This window comes from Thunnus thynnus, chromosome 5, assembly GCF_963924715.1.
Source record: "Thunnus thynnus chromosome 5, fThuThy2.1, whole genome shotgun sequence".
In the NCBI taxonomy this organism is placed as follows: domain Eukaryota; kingdom Metazoa; phylum Chordata; class Actinopteri; order Scombriformes; family Scombridae; genus Thunnus; species Thunnus thynnus.
Window position 1 is genome coordinate 28,036,644 of NC_089521.1, and position 22,681 is coordinate 28,059,324.

The 22,681-nt window shown below is 40.8% G+C and overlaps 1 protein-coding gene across 4 annotated transcripts in view; it reads left to right on the plus strand.

Annotated features, from left to right (window-relative positions):
• Positions 1–22,681, plus strand: part of LOC137183450 (transcription factor SOX-6-like) — a 115,058-nt gene that overhangs the window by 64,046 nt on the left and 28,331 nt on the right. For all 4 annotated transcript variants that reach the window (XM_067590520.1, XM_067590523.1, XM_067590522.1 and 1 more), the window contains 4 exons: positions 8,711–8,883; positions 11,741–11,809; positions 20,716–20,836; positions 22,129–22,208. In XM_067590520.1, the coding sequence (XP_067446621.1) occupies positions 8,711–8,883; positions 11,741–11,809; positions 20,716–20,836; positions 22,129–22,208 (443 nt within the window). The remainder of the gene's footprint in view (positions 1–8,710; positions 8,884–11,740; positions 11,810–20,715; positions 20,837–22,128; positions 22,209–22,681) is intronic.

Sequence of the window (22,681 nt, forward strand, 5' to 3'; positions counted from 1 at the left end):
TGAGCAACAGCAGATTCAGTTTGTGTGCCGTAACATTTAGTCGCTAACGGCTCTGCAGACGAGCTCCTCTCAGTGAGAGAAACCGTTTGTGATCGTCTCCTGTTGAAATGGCAAGCATTTCCTCTGTGGAAAGTGGAAAAAAGAGACTACACAGAGCCGTCTACAGCAGAACAGCACCGACATTGACTTTCACTCCGGGACAGAGATCCGACTCTCTCTCTCTCTCTCTTTTACATTCACATACTGATACCCTCCATCTGCATACACAAACAGTGCTCATACACACACACACACACACACATATGCTTACTTAAACATCTTTTGCAAAGCATCGCCGGGCATCTGTTATATAACCATCTGATCTGATCACTCATTAAGAGACAGTCTGGATTAGTGAGCCAGATAAATTCAGAGACGTTTTGTTAGACTATTAGCCTCTTGAAATTCAATTCATTAGGCTTATTTTCATTTAAAAGTAAGTCATATAATTTCCACTAGTGGAATATTTCATCTCTGGATCACCCTATGTTTTCACTGACAATCTTAAAGAGGGATATGCGGTCTACATCTGGGTCAACTGCTTGATCACTCCACTGCTAAATCAAACACAAATCTCTCAGACCTTTGCAACTTCACTTGTCTTTTTAGGTTATATTATGTATTCTGCATGAAGACATACACTTTGATATACAAAAAACTTTCATCTTGGCTTATACTGACAATGAGAAACAGATTAGAATATGTTCAAGTTCACTCTGCTGACCTCTGTCTCTTAAGTTGCTTTTGCTACTTTTGTTTAATGAATCTGATAATTCAATAACTCATTTTTCTGAAAAAGTGCAGTGTGTTTTAATTAATGTATAATCCCATGAAAATAAGAATCATTGTGTTTTCGTTACCTTAGAATGAGCCCTTTATATCTACACAGGGAGCGGGTCCTCTTCCATGGAGCCCACCACGTTTCTACAGTAGCCCAGAACCGACAAACCAATCAGTGGCTCTAGAGAGGGACTTTTGTGTTTTTCACAAGTTTCGTGGCCACCGTACACGCTTGAGAGGGAGGGTGAGAGGAGGGCAATCTGCAACCTCACCGCTAGATGCCACTAAATTTTACACACACAATTACTGTCAAAATAGTTTAATAATCCACTTACTCCGACATGTGGAACAATTATTCTTAGAGCTGTTCACAATTTTCAAAATAAAAGACCAAAATGTTATTTTCTACCTTTCTATTTTTTCTGCTGTACCGAAAACGTAACAAACCATGAATTTTATCTACTGTTACTCCTCTAGTATAAATATACTTTTTTATCAACTGAATAATAGTTTGTTTCCTTTTTAAAGCTAAACTTTTTTTCTTTTATTAAATTGCACAGTTTATTGTCACTCAGATTGTTTGTGTATTTGTTCTGACATTGGAATGGATTACAGTGTTGATCATCTTGAAAGCTGATTTTTAAAAAGAAACATCCATTAATCTAGTAGCTTTGTGTGTGTGTGTGTGTGTGTGTGTGTGTGTGTGTGTGTGTGTGTGTGTGTGTGTGTGTGTGTGTGTGTGTGTGTGTGTGAGGTTATAGCAGCTGTTAGATCTCAAGTCTCCATTTTCCCCCCACTTACAGAGTTCTGGCGGTCAGGTTATTTCTTCCCTCTCTGAACATTTCTTCCCTCACTCAGATCTTTAAAATAGGACATTGTTGTCACTTAGATCATCACCCTACACAACTTAGCCAGAAGAAAACATTCAGCAAACCTTATCACTGCTCTGACTTTTCTCTCTGAAGGCTGACGAAAACCAAGAGGAAAAGGCAACAAAGAAGATATGAATGATCAACTGTTACAGCACTATTAAAAAATCCATCCAATGGCACTTACTGCCCTCAGTTTAGCCTCGCAGGCAGTACATGCTCTGAAGTGCTGTACAGATCCAGTGTCTCTTACTGGGAGTGACAGACTGGTAAACTGGTGAAGCGAGGTGTATGCAACCCGGATAAACACTGTCGAGAGGTTTAGGAATGGATGAATTTTCATTAGATTTAACAGACAACAATAATAATGTCTGATATTAGAAGCACACATTGTTGCCTGTATTGTGGTAAATATTAGCTTCATGCATCTGTTTTCTATATTACCAACACATCCTCATAATTAAACAACCACATAGGTCGACTGTACCTGCGCTCCAGAGCGACCCATAGCAGTGTAATATTCCACTTTCCAAAACTGTTACAAATCACTGTTAAAAAATAATTATGTTTTATGGTATGACAACGCTGTGGTGGTTAATGTCTGGTTAGGTTTAGGCACAAAAAAACACTTGGTTAGGATTAGGAAAAGCTTCGTCGTCATGGCAACAGTAAACACCACAACAATCATTACATAAAAAAAGTGTCCTGACTCGCGGTTGGAAATGGGAAGCGAGCAGCAGTCTCCTGCAGCTAAGTGCACTTTTTGTCCATCTAACTGTCTAGCCATCCACCTAACCTGCCTCCTCCTAATTGTCATCTTATACTGACGTCATCTGAACTGCGTCACTTCCTCGCGTGATGATTACTAAGGCCGCTAGATGGCGTAAACATAACTATAGGTTGTGTTTGCCGGCTGAATTTTAGACCTAGACTGTCGTTTTTTCTTGTGAGGAGAGGCTGAATATTCCTGTCTAAGTTAGACATATAATTTTTTCTTTTATTCGTGTGAAAGAAAACGCTTTTATGATCTCTCGAAATACAGTTTGACTGCAGTTCAGTAGAGGCAACCGGACCCAAGACAACAGCATGCTTGTCCTATACATAAAGCTGGAATGTGCAGTATATCAATTTCTTGTGTGTTACTTGTACTAGTACATGCATGCACATAAATGATGATACACACATATGAAGACACACAAACACACACACAAACACACGCACACAGATGTCTCTGTTCATCCAGCTGCGTCCTGACTAAAGAAACGCTCTGATTGAATTCAAGCGTTGAAGCCTTTTACTTCTCGATGGCTGAAATGAAGCCTGGTCTAGCTGACCTAAATACACAAACACAACTGTTGCTCTGTGTCTCCTCACAGAACAACCTGAACCTATTTGTTCAGTCGCAGTTATTTTTAGGGTGAAGAAATCTGATGACCTCTTTTTTTTTTTTTTGCAGGAACTTTCATTAGCGTTCATGAATGCCTCTGAACATGCTTGTAATGTACAATATATATGTTTTTTTAAAAAAGCTTATTTAGTTATGGAAGGGGAAGGTTGCTTTTCAATTACGACCTGTTTCACGCTCACACTGTTACATACACGTCCAGCACAACCACACTCTTCTGCTGCAGCCCTGTGCAGCAGCTCCATCAGCGCAAACGTGCAAACAGTCTGCCTCAATGTGCTAACATATCCTATCCACAAAAATCACTCAGTTGCTTTTTGTGTATTTGCTCCCTGTTATTCTCCTCTCTCTTGCCAACAATTTGTTTTTACTCGTGTTGGGCAAAAACCGACTGAATATTGTTTTTTGTTCATTGCACCATTCATAGTAAAATCTAGAGGCTGTTTTTTTTGCACTAAATTCTCCCTCTGATGATTTGCTTCCATCCAAATATTGCAAAACATGTACATGAATTTCCAAAAAGCGGGTAAAATCTAGTGCATCAGCTGTTATCAAATGGATGCATAATTAAAAAGGATAAACAGTAACTCCACTGTAATGCTGAGAAATCTCAAAAGTTTCATGGCTGCTTTACACCTAATATGAATTTAGAGTGTTTTATGGATATGACTGGGTTTGTCTCTGTCCACACATTTTTATGAAACTTTCTTTTCTGGTATCCCTTTCAGCCAGTACTGCATCTAGACTGATGGAAATTAAAGCCACATCATAATCTATTATTAAAATCCATCAGCCATTATGACCAGCTTCTTTATCAATATGCAAACCTTTCCACCACAGCCAAGCATAAATCTTTTGAGACGTTCGGACATTTTCAGATATCTGGCATTTCCATACAGACTTTCAAAATAGAAAATCAAATTGCTCATAAGAACAAGAACAGATGGAAAGGGAAACTGTCTGATTCAGATGCAGGAACTGGCACATCTGGCAGCAATAATCACACTGACATTCAAAAGTCATATAAATCAGGCATCTTACATCTTTTGTAACTTTTAGTTTGACATGCTTTCATAAGGTTTTTTTACTGACTAACCAAAGACTGTAGAGTTCAACTGTGCAGTTAAAACTTGATACTTGAGTGCATATATCTTTGTATCCTGCTGCCCTGAAGAGATCATGACACTCGGTTTGAAAAAAATGTAGTGACTGTGTTGGTCTCGGGGGCCTATTGGTTGATGGAAAGGCGAGTGTCACAGTATTTGTTGTAGTGTGACAGTGAAGAGACGGTTTAGTCATCTAGAGGAATGCTGGGAGTTTGGCATAAAGATGCCGCCATGAAACATGATGGTTTGGCAGAAGCCCAAGGCCTCTGGAGCCATCAGCATATTAGTTTGAGGTGTGACAGTATGACAGTGTGATGGTATGTCTGTATTTTTGTGTTTTTGAATGTTTGTATCATGGCATGTGTGTGTCATGGTGTGTGTGTGTGTGTGTGTGTGTGTAGGGGTCACTGACACTGATTTTGTCATATATTTTCACATATAATTGAATAAAAATGAATATATTAATATATTGATTACCTTTATTTGTAATTAAATAACTTTAAAATATGCAGACAGACCTGTAAATAAAACTGAACACTGAACATTTATAAATAAATAAATTAGGTAATGCAGTATGTAATATGCTCTTTCTGACTGTTGAAGATAAAAGTATGAAAGTATGAAAATTCAGCAAAAGTAAAATGATAAAAAAAGAAAGAAAATGTAAATTTAAGCATAAAATTAATGAGTGCAAAGTGTAAGAATGACTTTATCATTTTCTTAGAACACATTTTATTGCATTTAATGCTCTTTTATTTCTTGTGATATAAAGTAACTATTCAGAAAAGCTGGATTTAATTCCCCCAAATCAAAAAAAAAAAAAAAAATCCCACAAACCCAACCATCATGTAACCAGTAACAACTAACAAACACCTCATGCAGAAGTTAAGACTTTTGACATTATGCTTTGGTCCTGGTTCAGAGACAGATCATCAGGATCATCCAAACGGAGTGAGAAAACTGTTAATGGCTTTCTGTTTTGGCTGGTGCCCTCCGCAGGTGTCGGGAATAATCCTGATGGATGGAAAAAGGAAAACGTCTGAAATGATTACGGGTGCCAGAACCGTTGAAGGAACGCATGGCTTCGCGTTTGGAATGCACAACCCGTAATCCACAAAGATGAATCATGGAGCCTTAATCGCAGTTGTTGCGATTACACAATAAGCTATACTTCACTGTGAGGAATGTAGAAAAATAGGAGGAAGTCTATGCGTGTGTGTGTGTGTACGTGCGTGTTTTAAAACATGACAGTGTTATGAAGTATCCATCAGTGTTGCAAGACTGAATTGGCCGGAGAGGATTAGGGAGGAGTAAAAAAAAAAAGGAAAAAACAGAGGAGAGATGAGAAGAGGGGTGATAAGAGCAAAGGGGAAGAGAGAGGAGGTGATGAAGAGAGAAGAAAAAAAAAAGGGGGGGGGGGGGGGGAGGGTGCTTGAGAGAGGTGATGAGAAAAGAGGAGAGGAGAACAAGTGATGGAAGAGATGGAGGAGAGTGGTGAAAGTGGAAAAAGAAGTGACGTGGGAAAAGAAGGAGAGGAAGAGGAGATGAATGTAGGGTGGAAGTGATGAGAAGAGGAGGAGAGGTGAAGAGAAAGGATGGGAGGAGGGGTGTTGAGAGGAGATGAAACTAGGGGAGACGAGGACAGGAAAAGTAAGGAAACGAGGAGAGGAGAGGAAAGGGGAGGAAAGGGGAGGGGACGGGAGGAAAGGTATCAAGAAAGCAGAGAAGACATGAGAAGAGAAAAAGAGGATTGAGGACAGGAATAAAAGAGGAGAGGAGACAAGGAGGGGAAACAGGAAACAAAGAAGAGGAGAAGAGAGAAAAGGAAAAAAAAGGAAAGGAGAGAAGCAATAAGGAGAGGAGAGGAAAGGAGAAGAGAGGACAGAAGAAAAAAGGGGTTGAGGAACAGAATAAAGAGGGGATGGGAAACAAGGAGGGAAACAGGAAAACAAAGGAGAGGAGAAGAGAAACCATGGGGAGAATCTGGACTTGGATGTCGAGTAACTGATGGGGAGGTCGTTTGGGGAAAACAGAAAAAAAAGAAAGAATGAAAGCCTGAAAAAAAAGAGACATGAAGAGGAGAATGTTGCCTTTGATACAGGGGTGCTGAGGGGTAATTTCTATGTGTGTGTGTGTATGTGTGTGTGTGTGTGTGTGCTTGTGAGTGTGTGTGTGTGTGTGTGGGGCCAGTCTGGGACACAATAGGGGCCTGACAGGACTACAATGGAGACTCTGTTAGTATGCAGGTAGTGTTGGGGCCACCCTGCAATCTCCCTACATGGCCCCAGGGCAAGACCTTACACACATGCACACACACACGCACACACATACACACAGGGGAGAACTTCTAAACAAGATAAACTTCAATGTAAATGCGTGTGAGTTTATGTGCATGCACAAACTCCCACAAACTAGATGAACTTGCATGAAAAAAACAGACACAAACAATCAAGAACTTCCCAACATGTTGACCATGACCAGTACGCGTTCGCTAAACAAGACGAGTCACAGACGCACAACAGCGGTAGCTCCAGGGTCAGTAAGTGCTGCCTATACTGTAGTTGATGTGTAGCGTCTGTTGCTTCCGAACTCCCATCATCAGACACCGCAATGCTTCTGGGGATGTCGGAGAAACACATTAACTTTCCTTTGTGCTGGTGGCAGCTGTCAACACACAGATCCCGACCAATTCAACATGGATTCAAGGTGAAAGGACAAAGAGTAATCCGATGTGCAGAGAGCCGCAGCTGAAACGTACCCAAAATGCAAGTCAAAGCGCTGAAAGTCCCTGAAAATTAATTCATATTTCAAAAACAGCACGGCCTTTTGAACTGGGCTGTGATTGGCTAGTTGTTGAAATGCAACACACAGATCAAAATAATGGGACACGGCTCTATTTCCCAGCTACAAGCAGCAACACAAGTCAAAGTGCTTTTGTGATTCTTCAATATTATTAAGCGCACCATTCATTACTGTAGGTCAGACAGAGCACTGATGTTGCATTGATTGGAATCAGCTGTTTCGTTCATGCTTCACAATAACTGGCTTATTCATCGGCTGCGTGTCTATCAGCTGACTGGTCATGTCCTATCATATTCATGCAGGTGTACAAAGCAGCTGTTATGACATGACACTTCTCACTATTTCTCTTCTGATACTCTTCATGCTGATGCTGTTTATTGTCTCACTTCCCTCCGACAAACCGACGGAGATCCGAGAACCGGGGATCAGTGCTCCTCACAGAGTCCTTGTATTCTTTGAGAGCTCCCACGAAGCCTGTCTGCCAAATTTAAGTGGATAAAATTTGTATTTGCTTGATTCAAGCTTCCCGACAGTTCATGGGTAGGAAGCTGGTGAGGGATAATCATCTTAAACTGGTTTGTGGAGACAACAGCTGGAAGAGAGGAGGAATCTCAAGGGACAGTATGAACCTCCCTTGTGTAACTCCGTCCTGATGAAGCTCAAAAAAAAAAAAAAAAGCCTGACAACACAGTGTGTTCACACCACTGTGGTGCGGAGGCAATAGGTCATACCAAAATTTGGGAGAAAACTGGCAAAATGTTTGAAAAGATTGTTTCAAAAGAGCACAGATGTGACATGAAGGGAATTTCAAATTTGACATGGAAAAGAACTGCGTGACATCCAGTAGACGGCTAAGTACACAACATGTTCATCAACAACCTTGTAGTGAAATGACATTCCAGTGATGGCAATGAAATAAAAAAAAGTGGCTGTATATTTGAAAGAAAATGCCGCGATGCCTTTAATGTAATCTTTTGAATGGATAGTATCTTAAAGGAGTCGTAGCTATGGAACTAAGCGATCCTCGTCCCTCCTTCCTCACTAAAACCTCCCAAGAATGTCTGAATCATAAACCTGACAAAAGCCTGTAACAGCTACTTATTTTCAAAGTGATTTTATTGTTCTTGGGTGCAGACACTAAGTGATAAACATGTGGCATGTAGAGGCAAGACAGAAGATAATAAGTAGTAAGATGTAACTACAAGCAAGATGAATTATGGGAATTTGGGAATGGGAGTTTCTTGAAAGGTTTTTAGTTTGTGTTAGCCTGCATTTTGGTTTGTGGAGGCATTTGTTGAAAGTGCACTTTGATTTGGGGGGGATTATGTATAACTCAAATAGTTCTTCGAGGCATCTCAAGCCAAAGAAGAAGAGAGCAGCGAAGCACATCATCATTCACCAAATTTCTACAATTTTTTGTATTTGAAGAGGACTTGACAAGTGACCTGTGTCTTGTTTGTTTTTAAAGTCATATAAACAGAACAAATGTGATTTTGTGGTGATTTACAAAGTTGTACTGCCACCCCATCCATGCAGTGTTATTACCTCGTTATGTCTGATTCTGGCTGTCAGCTATCCTCCTAATAATTATCTGCTCATCGTGGTGGTATTTTTAAAAAAAATCAAATACCTCTTTTAAAAATGTCAATGTCAAATTCTAACCTCTAGTCCCCCCCCCCTCCCTGCCTTCTCTGTGTGGTCCTTTCTAGGTACGCCGGAGTCGCTGGAAGAAAAAGAGCGCCAACTTTCCACCATGATCGGTCAGCTGATCAGCCTGAGGGAGCAGCTCCTCTCTGCCCACGATGAGCAGAAGAAAATGGCCGCCTCACAGCTGGAGAAGCAGAGACAACAGATGGAGCTGGCCAGACAGCAGCAAGAGCAGGTAGGAAGGAGATTGTGTGTTTGAGCTTATTTGTATAGTTCATTTCTTTTGTTTTTTATTTTACTCAGTGACTTTATTGCTGAGATTTGGAGATGCAGCGACATCACAACAAACAAGTCCAACTTGACCAAGTAACACATGCAGACAGATAATCAGACAGGTTGGATACATTTTTAACAACCTTATTTGAAAAAGAAGAACCTCTAAGGCAAACTTATTACACTACCAGGAGACATTACTAGGACAACTACAGGCTTCACCTCCAAATAAAGTGGTTTAGATCTAGATATGTTCACAATTTGTCAAGTTTATCTTAAAATAAACACCAAGTCCCCATATTTTTCATAGTTTTTCTTGCTGTAATATGGCAAAACTGGGGCTTTGTTTATAACCTGTACGAGCGCCTGAGCGGCCAAATTCTTTGTGTTGTTGGAATCAAATTGTTGCTATTCTTGCTGTCATCCGAGTGAAGCTGCTTTGTTAAATTATAGCTAAAACTTCCAACTCCAGTTTTTAAAATTTTTTTTTAATAATATGTGTGTTTTTGTGTATGTCTGTGGCTTCAAAAGTAGCAGAAAGTTATTTGTTGCTGATACGCATGTCTTCAGGTGTCACACTGACACCTAAAAAAAAAAAAAATAGCGTGTGACAGAGAAAGAGAGAGAGAGCCTGAGCAGAGAGGTGTTTAGGTGAGCTGCTCTTTGTTTTCGCTGTTTGCCGACACGTTACTGTAGGTCGGCATATGACAGGCTCTGTTTGGACAAGTCCACACCTCCCATCACAACACATTCCACCTTTCACAGTTTCACAAAGGAGCGGGGAAGATGGAGAGAGTGAAAAGAAAGACAGATTCCAGTATCAGCCAGTCATTTGGCTGTTGAGACTTGATAGGATAATGCCCTACAGACAAACCCTGAGAAATCTGCCTTTAATGAAATATGACATGTGTGCAAATGGGGCGCCGCCTCCCATTCAGCAGCCTGTAATTACATTTCAGAATAAATATACTAAACGACTCCTCAAGAAAAAAAAAAAGAGGCAGCTGCTTTACTTTTCTGGCTCGGGGTGGGCGGGATCTAATAGTTGATGCACTGCCCCTTTAAGGATTTTAACCTCACACGAATGGTTGATCCCAGCAGCCCATCACTGGATGAGTCTCAAGCCTTTAACGTTTAACTTCAGATGTTTTCTGTTAGACAATCTTAGATCAAAACAACAGAGGAAGGAGTAACTATGATTACCCCTTCTGCTGATGAGTAGGGTGCTGATGGGTGTGTGTATGTGTGTTCCAGATGCATGCTGGGTGTTGCTGGTTGATGTGAACGTGCCAATCTCACAGATTCAGTGTCAATTAAAAGATTTGTTCAGGAACTATCTTTGCTGCTAATAGCATGAATTGTTTGTACCATCCGTCACGCCGGCCTGAGGCTGGTTGGAGATTGTAATCTGAGGTCAAACAGACATGTAACTCACCGCTACCTCTTTCCTGATTTGCTGTACTGCATTCGAGACATTTTTGACCGTTACGGCTAAGGTCGCCACACTTTTCCCCGCTGCATCTGGAGGTCAGATATGTCCTGATCTCGATCTTCAACGCAGCATGACCGCTAACTTGTTTCTCCACACATCCTTGAACATTTTTTCTCTTCATTGATAGAGTCTTTTCACATTATCTTCTTGTTTTTCTTGCTCTCTCAATCATTTCTGTTTTATCAATGTTCACCCAAAAATTACCCAGTTGTTAATAAAAACAGATCAGTTGGAACTGATTTTTATCCAGATTTTATGCCCCCCATGCATCCAAAAGTTCTTTCTTGTGGCATTAACATGCTGTTTACCACAGATTAGATCAGAGTTTATACAAATAATGAAAGTGCAATACCTGATGACACTACAGCACAGCACATAGATGACAGCTGAGTGGAGTATTGTGAGCTCTGACATGGAAATCATAGTGTAAGGTGACCATATCAGGAGACTATATTAAACTGTCTTGGTGTCTTGACAGTCCCCTTTAGGTTTTGATCATCAAGTGGTATCACCTTGTGAACTGCTGCCATCTCCCCTAATTGGCTCCAACAAGTATACAACTTTCAAACCGAGGCCAACAAATAAAAAAAAACATTTAAGCTTACAATACAAGGAGAAGTTCCCCTGTGGCATCAAAACATCCAGGACCGCAACTGAGTGCCCCGCCTCCACAGGTGGCTGAGGAAGGCGATACTCTATCCTCTGTCGCATCACAGCCCATCTTTGCACCAGTCACACGCAATATCACTTTTAAAATCTAGGTATTGTGAGCATGTGTAAGCTTTCCTAATGGTTTCCTGTGGTGTTGTGCACAGTGTCCCACAGTGTTTAGTCTGTATTGATCTGTTGTGTCAGGGACAGTCTCTTCAGCAATAAGTTCAAATGTAGTTTTTAAAATGTGGCATCGTGACTCTGCTTGAGCCAAAGTGTCTCTTCTCATCGTATAGATACTGCAGCAACCTTCTTGTTACATGTGGGGCATACCTGATAAAGTTTTAATGTTGAAACCATTATTTAAATAAAGATTTGAATGACATAGCATGCATTTTCAGTGTGCAGGCACCCTTCCTTTGAATAATCTGATTTTCACCAGATTTTCGTGCTACAGAATTTCTCTCTTTTTTTTTTTTTTAAATGAAAACAAAACAACACATTTACAGATTTTTAATCTAATAAACAAAACGTAATGAGCCATACTCATTCTTCATCATCTCAGAATTATGGAAGATTATTGTCTCATTAATTCTCATTTTCTCTCTATGTGTGTACGTGTGTGTTTGTGTATGTGTGTGTACGTGTGTGTGTGTGTGTGTGTGTGTGTGTGCAGATTGCCAGACAACAGCAGCAGCTCCTGCAGCAGCAGCACAAGATAAACATTCTCCAACAACAGATCCAGGTTAGTAGGCAGACACACACACACACACACACATTTTCATCCTAAACACACTCACATAAACACATACACATCTTTCTTTCATTTCTCACATTTTAAGCTGACTCCTCCTGCCCTCCGCAGACTCCCCTCCCATAGTCTCTTCTTTGCTGTGTCCACGGCCATGAAGACATTCTCATTTCCCAGTTTGTCTTCTGTCTGGATGATCTAAGTGTCCATTTTCTTCCAGTTCCATTATTATCGAGTAATTTGCGATTGGAAAACGGCAATAACACGAGAGGTCGTGACCTTTTCTTTTGTGCTTTGCCTGTTATTGAGAGCTGACGCTCACACCACACCGGTCTTACATTCATACAAAGGCGTACAGATACACACTCACTGCCACACACAGTAACACACAACGGTGACCCTGTAATTACCCTGGTTATGGCTGGATCATTTACTGTTGCATTGATCACTCAGAGATCGATGTCTCCGGTCCTCTAGGCTTCCTCCTACTCTTTCTCTCTCTCTCAATTGTCTATTTATCAACATGTGTTTCCTCTTTTCACCCCTACATGCACTGCTCTCTCTGTCTGTTTCAATCAAACGCTTTACTTTGGCTTTACACATACACTTTTCCTTCTCAGCTCTGCAGTTTCTTTTATCTACTCGTTTTGCAGTTTTCATAAATTGAGCCCATAACAATGAAATGAAAAAACAAACAAACAAACAATATTCGCTTCACCAGAAAAAGGAGACATAAACAAGATATCTTTTTCCGATGGACAGACACATGCAGATAAAAAACAATTGCGGTTTCATTCACACTTTTTATTTGTCCTCCTTGATTTCTTTTCCCTTCTCTCATTCCTTCATCGTCCCACTAGATGCCTTGAGATTCATGATCCGTGCACTGTATATACATTCATATTCACCAAGAAATTACCCCCAGCTGCGAGCCAAATGCTGGTAAATTTGTACTCTGTGGCTGATAGCCATGTGGGATGTAAGCCAGCTAGTATTTTGACAGCTTATTTTTTTTAAGTGGTTGGACTGCTGCTGAATTAAATCGGCTTGTAAGACAATCTGAATCAACCTGCTGCTGTGATCGCTTCATTCTCATCCCGTAGCCCGTTTACCCCCCATCGGTCCTGAGCTTTGGATCTCCCTGCGCTCCGGAGGTGTGATGTAGTTAACGAGGGCTTGTTTTTTTTCCTTCTTCTTCTTCTTCTTCTTTTTTTTATTATGAGGCCCCACCCTTGGTTCTTAATAAAGCTCGGATCGGACTTCATTAGGCCTCTGAGCCCCGGGGGAGAGCGAGACCATAAAAACCAGCTCCTACTCGGATCTTCTTCCATGCTGTGAAGCATGGATACTGTGTCATGTTTGGTTTTGAGGATGAAGGGATATGCAGAAAATAGCTCTTGAGAGCAGCATGTTATCATGTCGAGCTTCAGAAGCATCTGCTGTAAATTCAGGTGAAACGTATTCTTCTGTATCTCGTTTACTACATCCCATTTAATTCATAATGACCAAAGTTTCTGAATGTACAGGAATTAATGCACAAAAAAGACCAAACAAAAAAATTCTTTCACTGAAAAATTGCTAAATATGCATCACAGCTGTGTGTGCAGCAACTTCTTATTATTCAAGTTATTTTTAAAACAAAAGCATTTCTTGGCTAACAAACCGAGTTTAGTGGAGCATATGGTCTATCTACTGTACAGAGGTTTAGAATTATTATGGCTAAGCTCCAGGGCTTAGTCACTGGGGTACGGGCTGTTTACGCTGTGTCGGATGTGTGTTGGCCTTAAACACACAGGCAGCGCTGCACCGGTCTGTTTCCACTTATCAAATCCAGACCTGAGCTCCTCTCAGGCCAATACTCTGAGGAGCTGACCAAATGCTACTGTTTCAGCTGAAAAGAATAGGCCTCAGTGTGGTAAAACCACTTTTTAGAAGTGCCGGTTGTTGTTCATATCTTAATTTGAAACATTAAATGTTGTCCAGATGGAAAAAATAAGAAACCGAAAAGGGTTTTTGCTAGAAAAGTGTAATATTTACAACCCTCTGATGTGCATTATTCAGTGTACACATGCTATCTGTTGCATCATCACTGCTAATAAAGTTAACCGACTATCAGTGACTTGTTAGCATTCATTTTATGATTTATCATAAATTTTACAAGCTTTACAGATCAGCATTAAAATTTGAGAAAATGAGTCATATCTGCGTCTGATTTATGGATGGAGATGAGGAGAAGCCAGAAGGGAATTGTTTTCAGCTCATTTTTCCATCTCTGAAACTCTTCGTTCCTTCTTTCCATCCTGTCCGTGGATGGTGTCAGCGTGTTTGTCAGCGAGTACGGTGCAGTGTTGTGGGGGGAATGTGTAGTTCAAAGTGACCCAGGTTTCCTGTCATGTGGTTTTAAATGGTGTGGAGAGCCAGCGGGGGATGTCCACGGGTTAAAGAAACGCTTCCGAAGGCCCCACTCTGATAGATATGGTTACACGCTCACATACACACAAACATGCGCACACACAAGCCCATTAAGAAATGATTGAACAAAACATTGATGTATGTAGATAAATACATATAACTGTGGCCTATATACATGCATGCAAGTACACACAGATATATCTATTTACACATGAAGAACAGCGTCTGATATTAAGTTAAAGTAGAGACAATTGAAATTAATGCATAGACACACACATGTGGACAGTTCATACATACACTGATAAACACAAATAATACACTTGCACAAAAAGCACAAGCACAAATACACACAGGACGATTTACGCACATTGGCTTGCACACACACACATTGGTGGTGGGCCCTTTGTGTGCCGTAGGCAGAGCGGCCCAGCCCAGCCTGGTGGCTGACAGGCATGTGTCTTTGTTAAGTCAGTTCCTATAATGGCTCTCATATGTGGCCCATTTCCTTCGGGCCCACAAAGGCACAGGCCCTAACCGCACCGCCCGGGCCCTAGCTAACGGGCTAATTAATGACTGCAAAGCCGCACTCCTCCTCCTCCTCCTCCTCCCTCTCTCTGTTCTTCATTTATAACTCCTCTGTCTCCTCCTTCTCCTGCCCTCCTCTTCTCTTCTTTGAGTTCTTGTCCCCCAAAGTGTTGTTTTCTTATTGTTTTTACTTTTTAATTTCATCCTGTTCTATTATTTTCCTTGTGTGTAATCAGCAGCCTCTTCCATAATTACAGCGTGCTGCCCCCTGTCGAAACGCCGTTGGCTCACACTGCTGTTTACGTTCTGATTTAAAGTGAAGATATCGTTTTGACCAATATTTATTAGAGCTTTCGACACAGAACTGGCAGTGTATGACAGCTAAATGAGTTTCAAATGTTAATAGGCAAGAATAATGTTCTGCACTTAATCATAGTCATGACAGATTTAAAATACCTCAAGTGTTGCACTATATCTTCCTCTCTTCTGTACTTCCCTTATTTCATCACTGTTACTGAGTCAAAGCCTTTTGTCTTGTTAATAAAGAGCCGACGTTAGCTGAGTCACAATAGACGGGGTAGTGGAACCTGTGTTAAGACAAACAATTGCAATAATCCCCACATATACATACACACTCACACACATGCATAAGAACTAATGGAGCAGGCAGATAGCTGTTAGATAGAAAGGCGGCTCCTACATCAGCACATATAGCTTCAGACACAATGACTCGGAAAGCCATGGAAGGTCCATAACATCGATTAAACTCACCATCTATGGAGAATGGCTAACTCTTGTCTTTACAATGGCCCTCATTCCAGTATATTAACCTGCGCGTTAGTGTATAGAAAAATGCTATAAGCATAAAGTAATTCTGTGTGCCTCAATTAAAATCAATTGTAGTGTGTTCATTGTGCACACACGAAAGAATAAATGGAGCAGTCTAATTATTTGTGGGTCTACATTTGGTTCTTAAAGCTGCATTAAATAGTTTTTGACCACTAGAGGGAAAAGAGACACTAAAACAAACTCAATGGCTCACATTAGCCACCAATTACTTCTTATACATAACATACACAGAGCAACGTGAACATCCCATTCAAGTCATGTTTCCGGCCTCATGAGCAGTCCAAGAAAAATAGCTGGATATTTAGCTAGCTGGATATTTTCTTCAGTTTCTACTTTACACATTTTTCGGTAATGTTTTACTTTATCTCACTGCTGTTTCAAGTTGAGCAGGTAGCATACTGGATGCTTGTCTGAGCTTGTTTGCAGGGACAGGTGTCTACAGTTCTTGCATATGCAGAATTCAGGAACCATAACAATGAGCCAAAATGGTAGCAGAGCTTCACAGTGGATGTTAACTCCCAGTTGTGTTGGCAGTGGTGTCCCGTTCACATTATAATAAATGATTTGATTCAATGCTAATGTCAAATTGCATTATGTTGCTTAGTGGAACGCTATTTTATAATACTGTGGTATTTTACATAAGTAAATATACAGTGATTACTTGCAGTTTTCCATAAGTAATGCAAATGTGACAACTCTCTAAGAAAATCTTCACAGGTCTTGGACACAGAAACAAACATTTACTGCTGTTAAACAAACACAGTCATTTTTGTGATTGATATATTTTTTTTTAAGCCAACAGTAAAGTGTGACAGAGTGAACGAGGAGGAGGAAGAGACAGATGACATGTTGATTAGAGTACTGTTGGAATAATGAGGCAAAGTAACCAGTACTCTTAAGTTTTGAATTTCATTTATGTAATTGGGCACTTTATTCTTTAGTTTGGCCATGACGACTGTTGCTACTGTTGCTACAGATCTCCGTTATTTTATGCATAAAACACAGAACCAGATATCTAACTGTATTAAACTGCTAATTGTTATATCGAGTGAAGCAAAGGTCAAAATCAAGGTACACACTCTTTAACATCCACATGTGTGCATACCTGCCGATTGTACGAACAGACGTCCGCCATTTCTTTCTTTCTCTTCTCTCCATCTCAAACACATCACCATACAGACACACCGCATACGTACTCATTGCCCCCTAACCTTGCTGCCCGTACACAAGAGGACCATTAATTCTGAGTGTGTGTCTGCGCGTGTACACATGTTCCTTGTGCCTAGGTGTGTATGTCGGTGTGTCTGGTGGGCAGTTAGAGGAAGGGGGCCTTGTGTTTTCTTAGGGGCTGAGCAGAGCGGGGGCCCCCGCAGCACCACCTTCCCCAGTCCATTCATCCAGCGCCCCCCCTCCCCTTGGTAAAAGGAGATCTTTGTGTGTTTGCGCTAGTGAAGCAGCCCCAGTCAGTCCCAGTGTTCCCAGAGGAATACAATGAATGGGAGCATTTTGTCCCACTCTATAACCTCCACAACGCCCCTCCTCCCCACCTTCTCTCTTCTTCTTCGCCATTTGGACACACAGACTAGTTTTTCTTCTCTCTTCATTCTCTTTATTGCGCGTCACAAGACGTCGGACCGCTTGTCTGCGTGTGTGTGTGTGTGTGTGTGTGTGTGTGTGTGTGTGTGTGTATGGGAATGCCCCAAAATCACCCTGAACTTCCAGTATGTTTGTGTGTGTGTGTGTGTGTGTGTGTGTGTGATGAGATGAGGGCCTCCCAGCTATCTGGCTTTTTAGGAGTGTGATCTAAACAGCGTCGTCTGAAGAACTGGTCAGGTGATGAACACATGTTAGTGCAGGCGTATCGAACAATGCTGAACCGAACTGTGATAATACAGATGTTTGATGCCTGTTGTGGTAGACACGTGTACTCTACCTTGACCATATACCTTCAAACTGTAAACAGCCCTTTGAGGAAGTAAACACCAGCCTATATATCCTCAAATTTCCCAAACTGTCCTGACTGTCAAGGTCTAAAACTTAAATAAGTCGTTGCAAAGATAAAACTACAAGACTACACACCCATAGGTACACACACATGCACAAACTTTCCTTTTGAGGACCTTTAATTGACTGCTTTCATTTCTCAGCCCCGAGCTAATTCTAATTTTAAAGTTAAAATTAATTTCACAAAATACATTCTCTCCCGACAGCAGTTACATGATTTATAGGTGTAATTAATGGTGCACATGAAAAGTAAAATTGTGGAAGTCAGGGCAGTAAATGATGCGAGAAAACAGGATTTGCATCCTGTCTCAGATGAAAAAGTTATATTGGCTTTCTGAGATATATAATCATAGTAGTCTAACCTTAAACATGCTGTAATTACAGAAGATATAGCATGAATGACAAATAAAAAAGAGTCGGCATTAAGACATTCAATTATGTTTTTTTATTGAGCATAATCAAGACATTTTATTAGAGTTTTTTTTTTTTATCAATTGATTAATTGTTTCAATAATCAAGTGTCACAAATTTGCAATGAAAGTCCGTCACAAGTTACCAGAACACAAGGTGACATTTTCAAATTGCTTCATTTAATTTACAGTCACATAAACAGATAAAACCACATCTGAGAGGCTGGAACCAACAAAAGGATTTTTGCTTGCTAAATGCTTTAAATGGTTAATTTATATTTAAAAAAAAAATTCTTTTTCTTTTTAAAATTGTTCATTAATTATATGTTAATCAACTTGATTAATTAACGAATCCTTTCAGCACAGTGGAAAACACATACACACACACATATCTCCCTCTCTCTCTCTCTCTCTCTCTCTCTCTCTCTCTCCTTAGCCATGCTCTTTGAGCTTCTCTACCACAACCCCTTTAACCCTCCCCACACACCATAAACATCCCAGCGGACGCTAATCTTATTCAACTAATTCAACAACGTATCTGCACAGTACAAACGCAGAGAAATACTGTAACCACACACAACATGCTGATTGCGTAAATTTGGGCACTAATGATGAACTGTCCCAGGAGGACAGGGGGAGCAGAGGAGGTGGGGGGGGGTGGGGGGGGGGGTTGGGGGGGGCAGTGTGGTTAATGAATTGGTAGTAAAGGAGATGAATGGCGGTAGATGGCATTGAACGGAGGTAAGGAGGGAAGAAGGGAGGGGTGTCAACAAGCATTCCTCTCAAAGAGTAACAGTTAAGAGAGAAGAGATGGGAGACAAAAACAGGACGAGGTTGAAGAGGAGATGTGAGATGAGAAGGAGTAGGAATAAGAAATTGATGGAGAGTAAAATTTTGAAGATGAGAAATTAGGGTGATCAACAGAAAACGGAGATCTAGCTCAGGAGAAAGTAGAAAAAGGGAAGCAGGATGGGACAAAAAGCAAAAAACATAAGAAAAGAAAAAGAAAAATATAACAGACTCTCAGTCGTGATGAGAGATTTATTCTCAAATGAAGGAACAGAGGAGCAGCTGAACAACAAAAAAGTGAAGAAAAAAAGATGTAAGGACAGGAAGGAGAGAAAAAAGGGAAGAGAAGAAGAGGTTGTCATAGACAGTAACTCAATTTTTGTGAAATTTGTCGTAATCGGTTTGAAAATCAATTAGAAAACCTTGAACAAAAATGGCATCATTTTTTTCAAATAAGAATTCGCACCGCACCCTTCTCCTGATTATTTATTTTTTTATTTGTGAGCATGAAATATGACTGATGCAAAAATCGAACGTGTTGACGAGGCATTCTCGCTCCGACCGAAAAAAAAAATTGCTGAAGTTATTTGCATTCCATCTTTTAAAAAATGCATTTCGCAACTTTGAGAGAGAGAGAGGAACTTAACGAGTGAGAAGAAGGAGAGAAACGAGCAGAGGAAGACGAGGAAAAAGGACATGTGAGGAGGTGAAGAGGCGAACGATGAAGAAAGGCAGACAAAAAAAAATGAAAGTAAATAGAGATAAGGGTGAGATAAAGGGACAGACGGAAGGGAAGAGAGTGAGACGGTCCAGCGGTTAAGTACAGCCAGTCTTAATAGATTCCCGCAGGCTCATCTTTGATATGCTCTCTTCAGTTCGAGCCCTCAGAGCCTTTAACTCAGTCGAACCAACAGTTTTTTAAGAGTCTTTCAAGCTGACATGAAAGGCAGCTGTTAGCCTCTCTGTTGTTTTAAAGGCATTTTGTTTTACAGTTTTACACTTGTCTTTCAAGAATTTAAGTCTTTATTTGTTGTTCAGACCCAACTGATCATTTGAATCTGAGTGTGTGTGTTTTGTTCTGTTTCTTGTTTATGAGTTTATATGAGCTGTATGTGTATGTGTGTATGTGTGTGTGTGTGTGTGTGTGTGTGTGTGTGTGTGTGTGTGTATGTGTGTGTGTGTGTATGTGTGTGTGTGTGTGTGTGTGTATGTGTGTGTGTGTGTGTGTGTGTGTGTGTGTGTGTGTGTGTGCTGTTTTATTTATTTTTTTGTTTTTCACCGAATCTGTTTCTCACTTCATTTATATCTTGTAATTTTGTACCCAGTTTTTTTTCTACCTTTCATCTTTCTTTCTTTCTTTCTTTCTGTCTTTCATTTTTACGATATTTTTTTCTTTTCACTTCTGTCTTTTGTACTTAATTATCTTGCCCTCTTTCTTTCATCCTGTCTTCTGTCCTCTTTAATTCCTTTTCTTCATTCTTTTCCCTTTTTTTTTATCTCTCCTACGTTCTCTTTCCTTCCTTCTCCATTTCACCTTTCTTTCACCTCTTTTCTTTTCTCTCTTTTTCTTTCCTCCATTATTTAATTTTCTTTTCTTACATTCATTCATGTCAGTCCTTCCTCTCTTCCTTCTCTTCCCTCCGTTTTTCTCATTGGTATTCTACTTTTCTTCAGAACTTTGTTCTGCCTCCATCATTTCTTCTCAGTTACTGTTGTTGCAGATGTTTTTGTGTTGAAGGTATGTGTGTGTGTGTGTGTGTGTGTGTGTGTGTGTTGACAGGAGTGGTTGTTTGCATGTATGTTCAAGGTGTTTTTAGTTACTGTTTCCTCCTTTTGTGACATGTGTCATCTAAGGACTTCAAACTATTTCTGCCCATCCACCCACCTTCTCTCTCTCTCTCTCTCTCTCAGGTCCAGGGTCACATGCCTCCCCTGATGATCCCAGTGTTTCCTCACGACCAGCGATCTCTGGCTGCTGCCGCAGCCGCACAGCAAGGCTTCCTCTTCCCACCGGGCATGTCCTATAAGCCAGGTACACACACACACACACAATTGCCCAAGATAGATTACACACAGGTTAGTGTTAAGGAAATGTTTTCTGGGCAAACATTCACCCCCTCAAACAAAAGCTCTATGACTTTGACAGTTCTTGTCAATTGAGCCTCTGAAAAAGAAACAGCGGGTTGCCCTGTCTCTGTCAATGCAATTCAATTCTCTCTCTCTCTCTGTCTCACACACACACACACATACACACACATGCACACAAACACTGGGATCCCAGTCTATGTTAATGAGGTGTGTCAGGTGAGGAATGTTCTGGAAATGAGCGGAGAGATTTACAAGCCCTGCTTGTTCACGTCAGGAACAATGCATTGGACACAGCGAGGACTGGAATGTCTCTTTTATGGCGTGCTGAAAGCATGTCAGTTGCACAACACATCTGCAACATGGAATTTCACACTTTCTCACACACACACACACACAAGCACACACACACACAAGCACACACACACTCTCCTGGTACATACTTATTCAACAATGTACACATAAGAATGATTCAGACAGAAAAATAAAATGCATTCCCCAAAACACACTTTAAAATTATAGGAATGTGTGCATGTTGCATGTTTTGGCAATCCACAAGGATTTTGTACAAACAGGCAGAGCAGCATAATTGAAGACGCACATACTTCTTCAAGTACACTGTCTTTTTAGCGCAGGATTCTCGACACCACCTGCTTTCTTCCTCTCTTCTTGTCCTTCGCACATTCCTCACTTCCATGCATTCCTCCAGGTGCTTGCCTGACGCCGTGCAGCACCGACCCTCCATACTTCATATAGAATAATCCACATGTATTCCTACTGTGTGAGCATGCACTCCCACAAGACTGCATAGGGAGGCAGAAATGAAGAAAGGGATTAAAAAGCCATTATTGAACTCTCTATTTGACTTTGGTCTGTTTTCAACAAAGGCTCGGACATGGAAAGCCTTTTAGGGACAAACAGTAGGGGTTATACACGGTACTCATATGAATTTATGAGTGCATCCCAATGAGCAAGCGCTGGACTTGAACTCTGCTCTCCTTGGTCTCAACCACCCATGTGTACCAACAATGAGTGCTATTACCTTTGAATAAAACACTTGTGACCCCTTCGTATTTCATTTGACATTAATAAAAACATGAGAGGAAGAGAGCAACAAGGCTGGAGACAAAGAGAGAGACAGAGGCCGACTAAAGGTAAAGAGCAGGTTAGTTCTTGTGCAGTAACTTGCCCCCCCCCCCACCTCTCTCTACAATATGTGTTGTTTTGGTTGTTCAACAGGTGAGAATTACCCCATGCAGTTCATTCCATCTACAATGGCAGCTGCAGCGGCGTCTGGACTCAGCCCGTTACAACTACAGGTAAGACTGAAACACCTGGTCACCTGACGTTTCAAAAATTAGCACAATAAACCAAAACTGTCTGCGTGGCTAGACACCACAAGAGGTTAAGTCAAAAAATATGATTTTTTTTTTTTTTGTAATGGGTGAACCAACGCTTGGAAAAGGGTTGAGTTGTTTTCCCCACTACAAAAGGCTCCTACAGTGAAGACAACACCAGGAAAAAGGGTGTTTCACTGAGTGGTGGTGAAGTGTTGCAGATGGTGTGTGTGGTTGTTGGAAATATGCAGCAGTTCCAGGTTAAGTGCTGAACTCATGAAAACGTTGCACTCAGGAAATATTTGACATTAAAAACAACTTTTTTTTGCACATTTAGCCATGACTTGAAACCTCAAATTGCCTCACCTAAACCAAAACATTATTAGTTGCTGAAACGTAACCTAATAGCAACAAATCCTCCAAATTAAACGATAAAACACGTATTTGGTTCATTC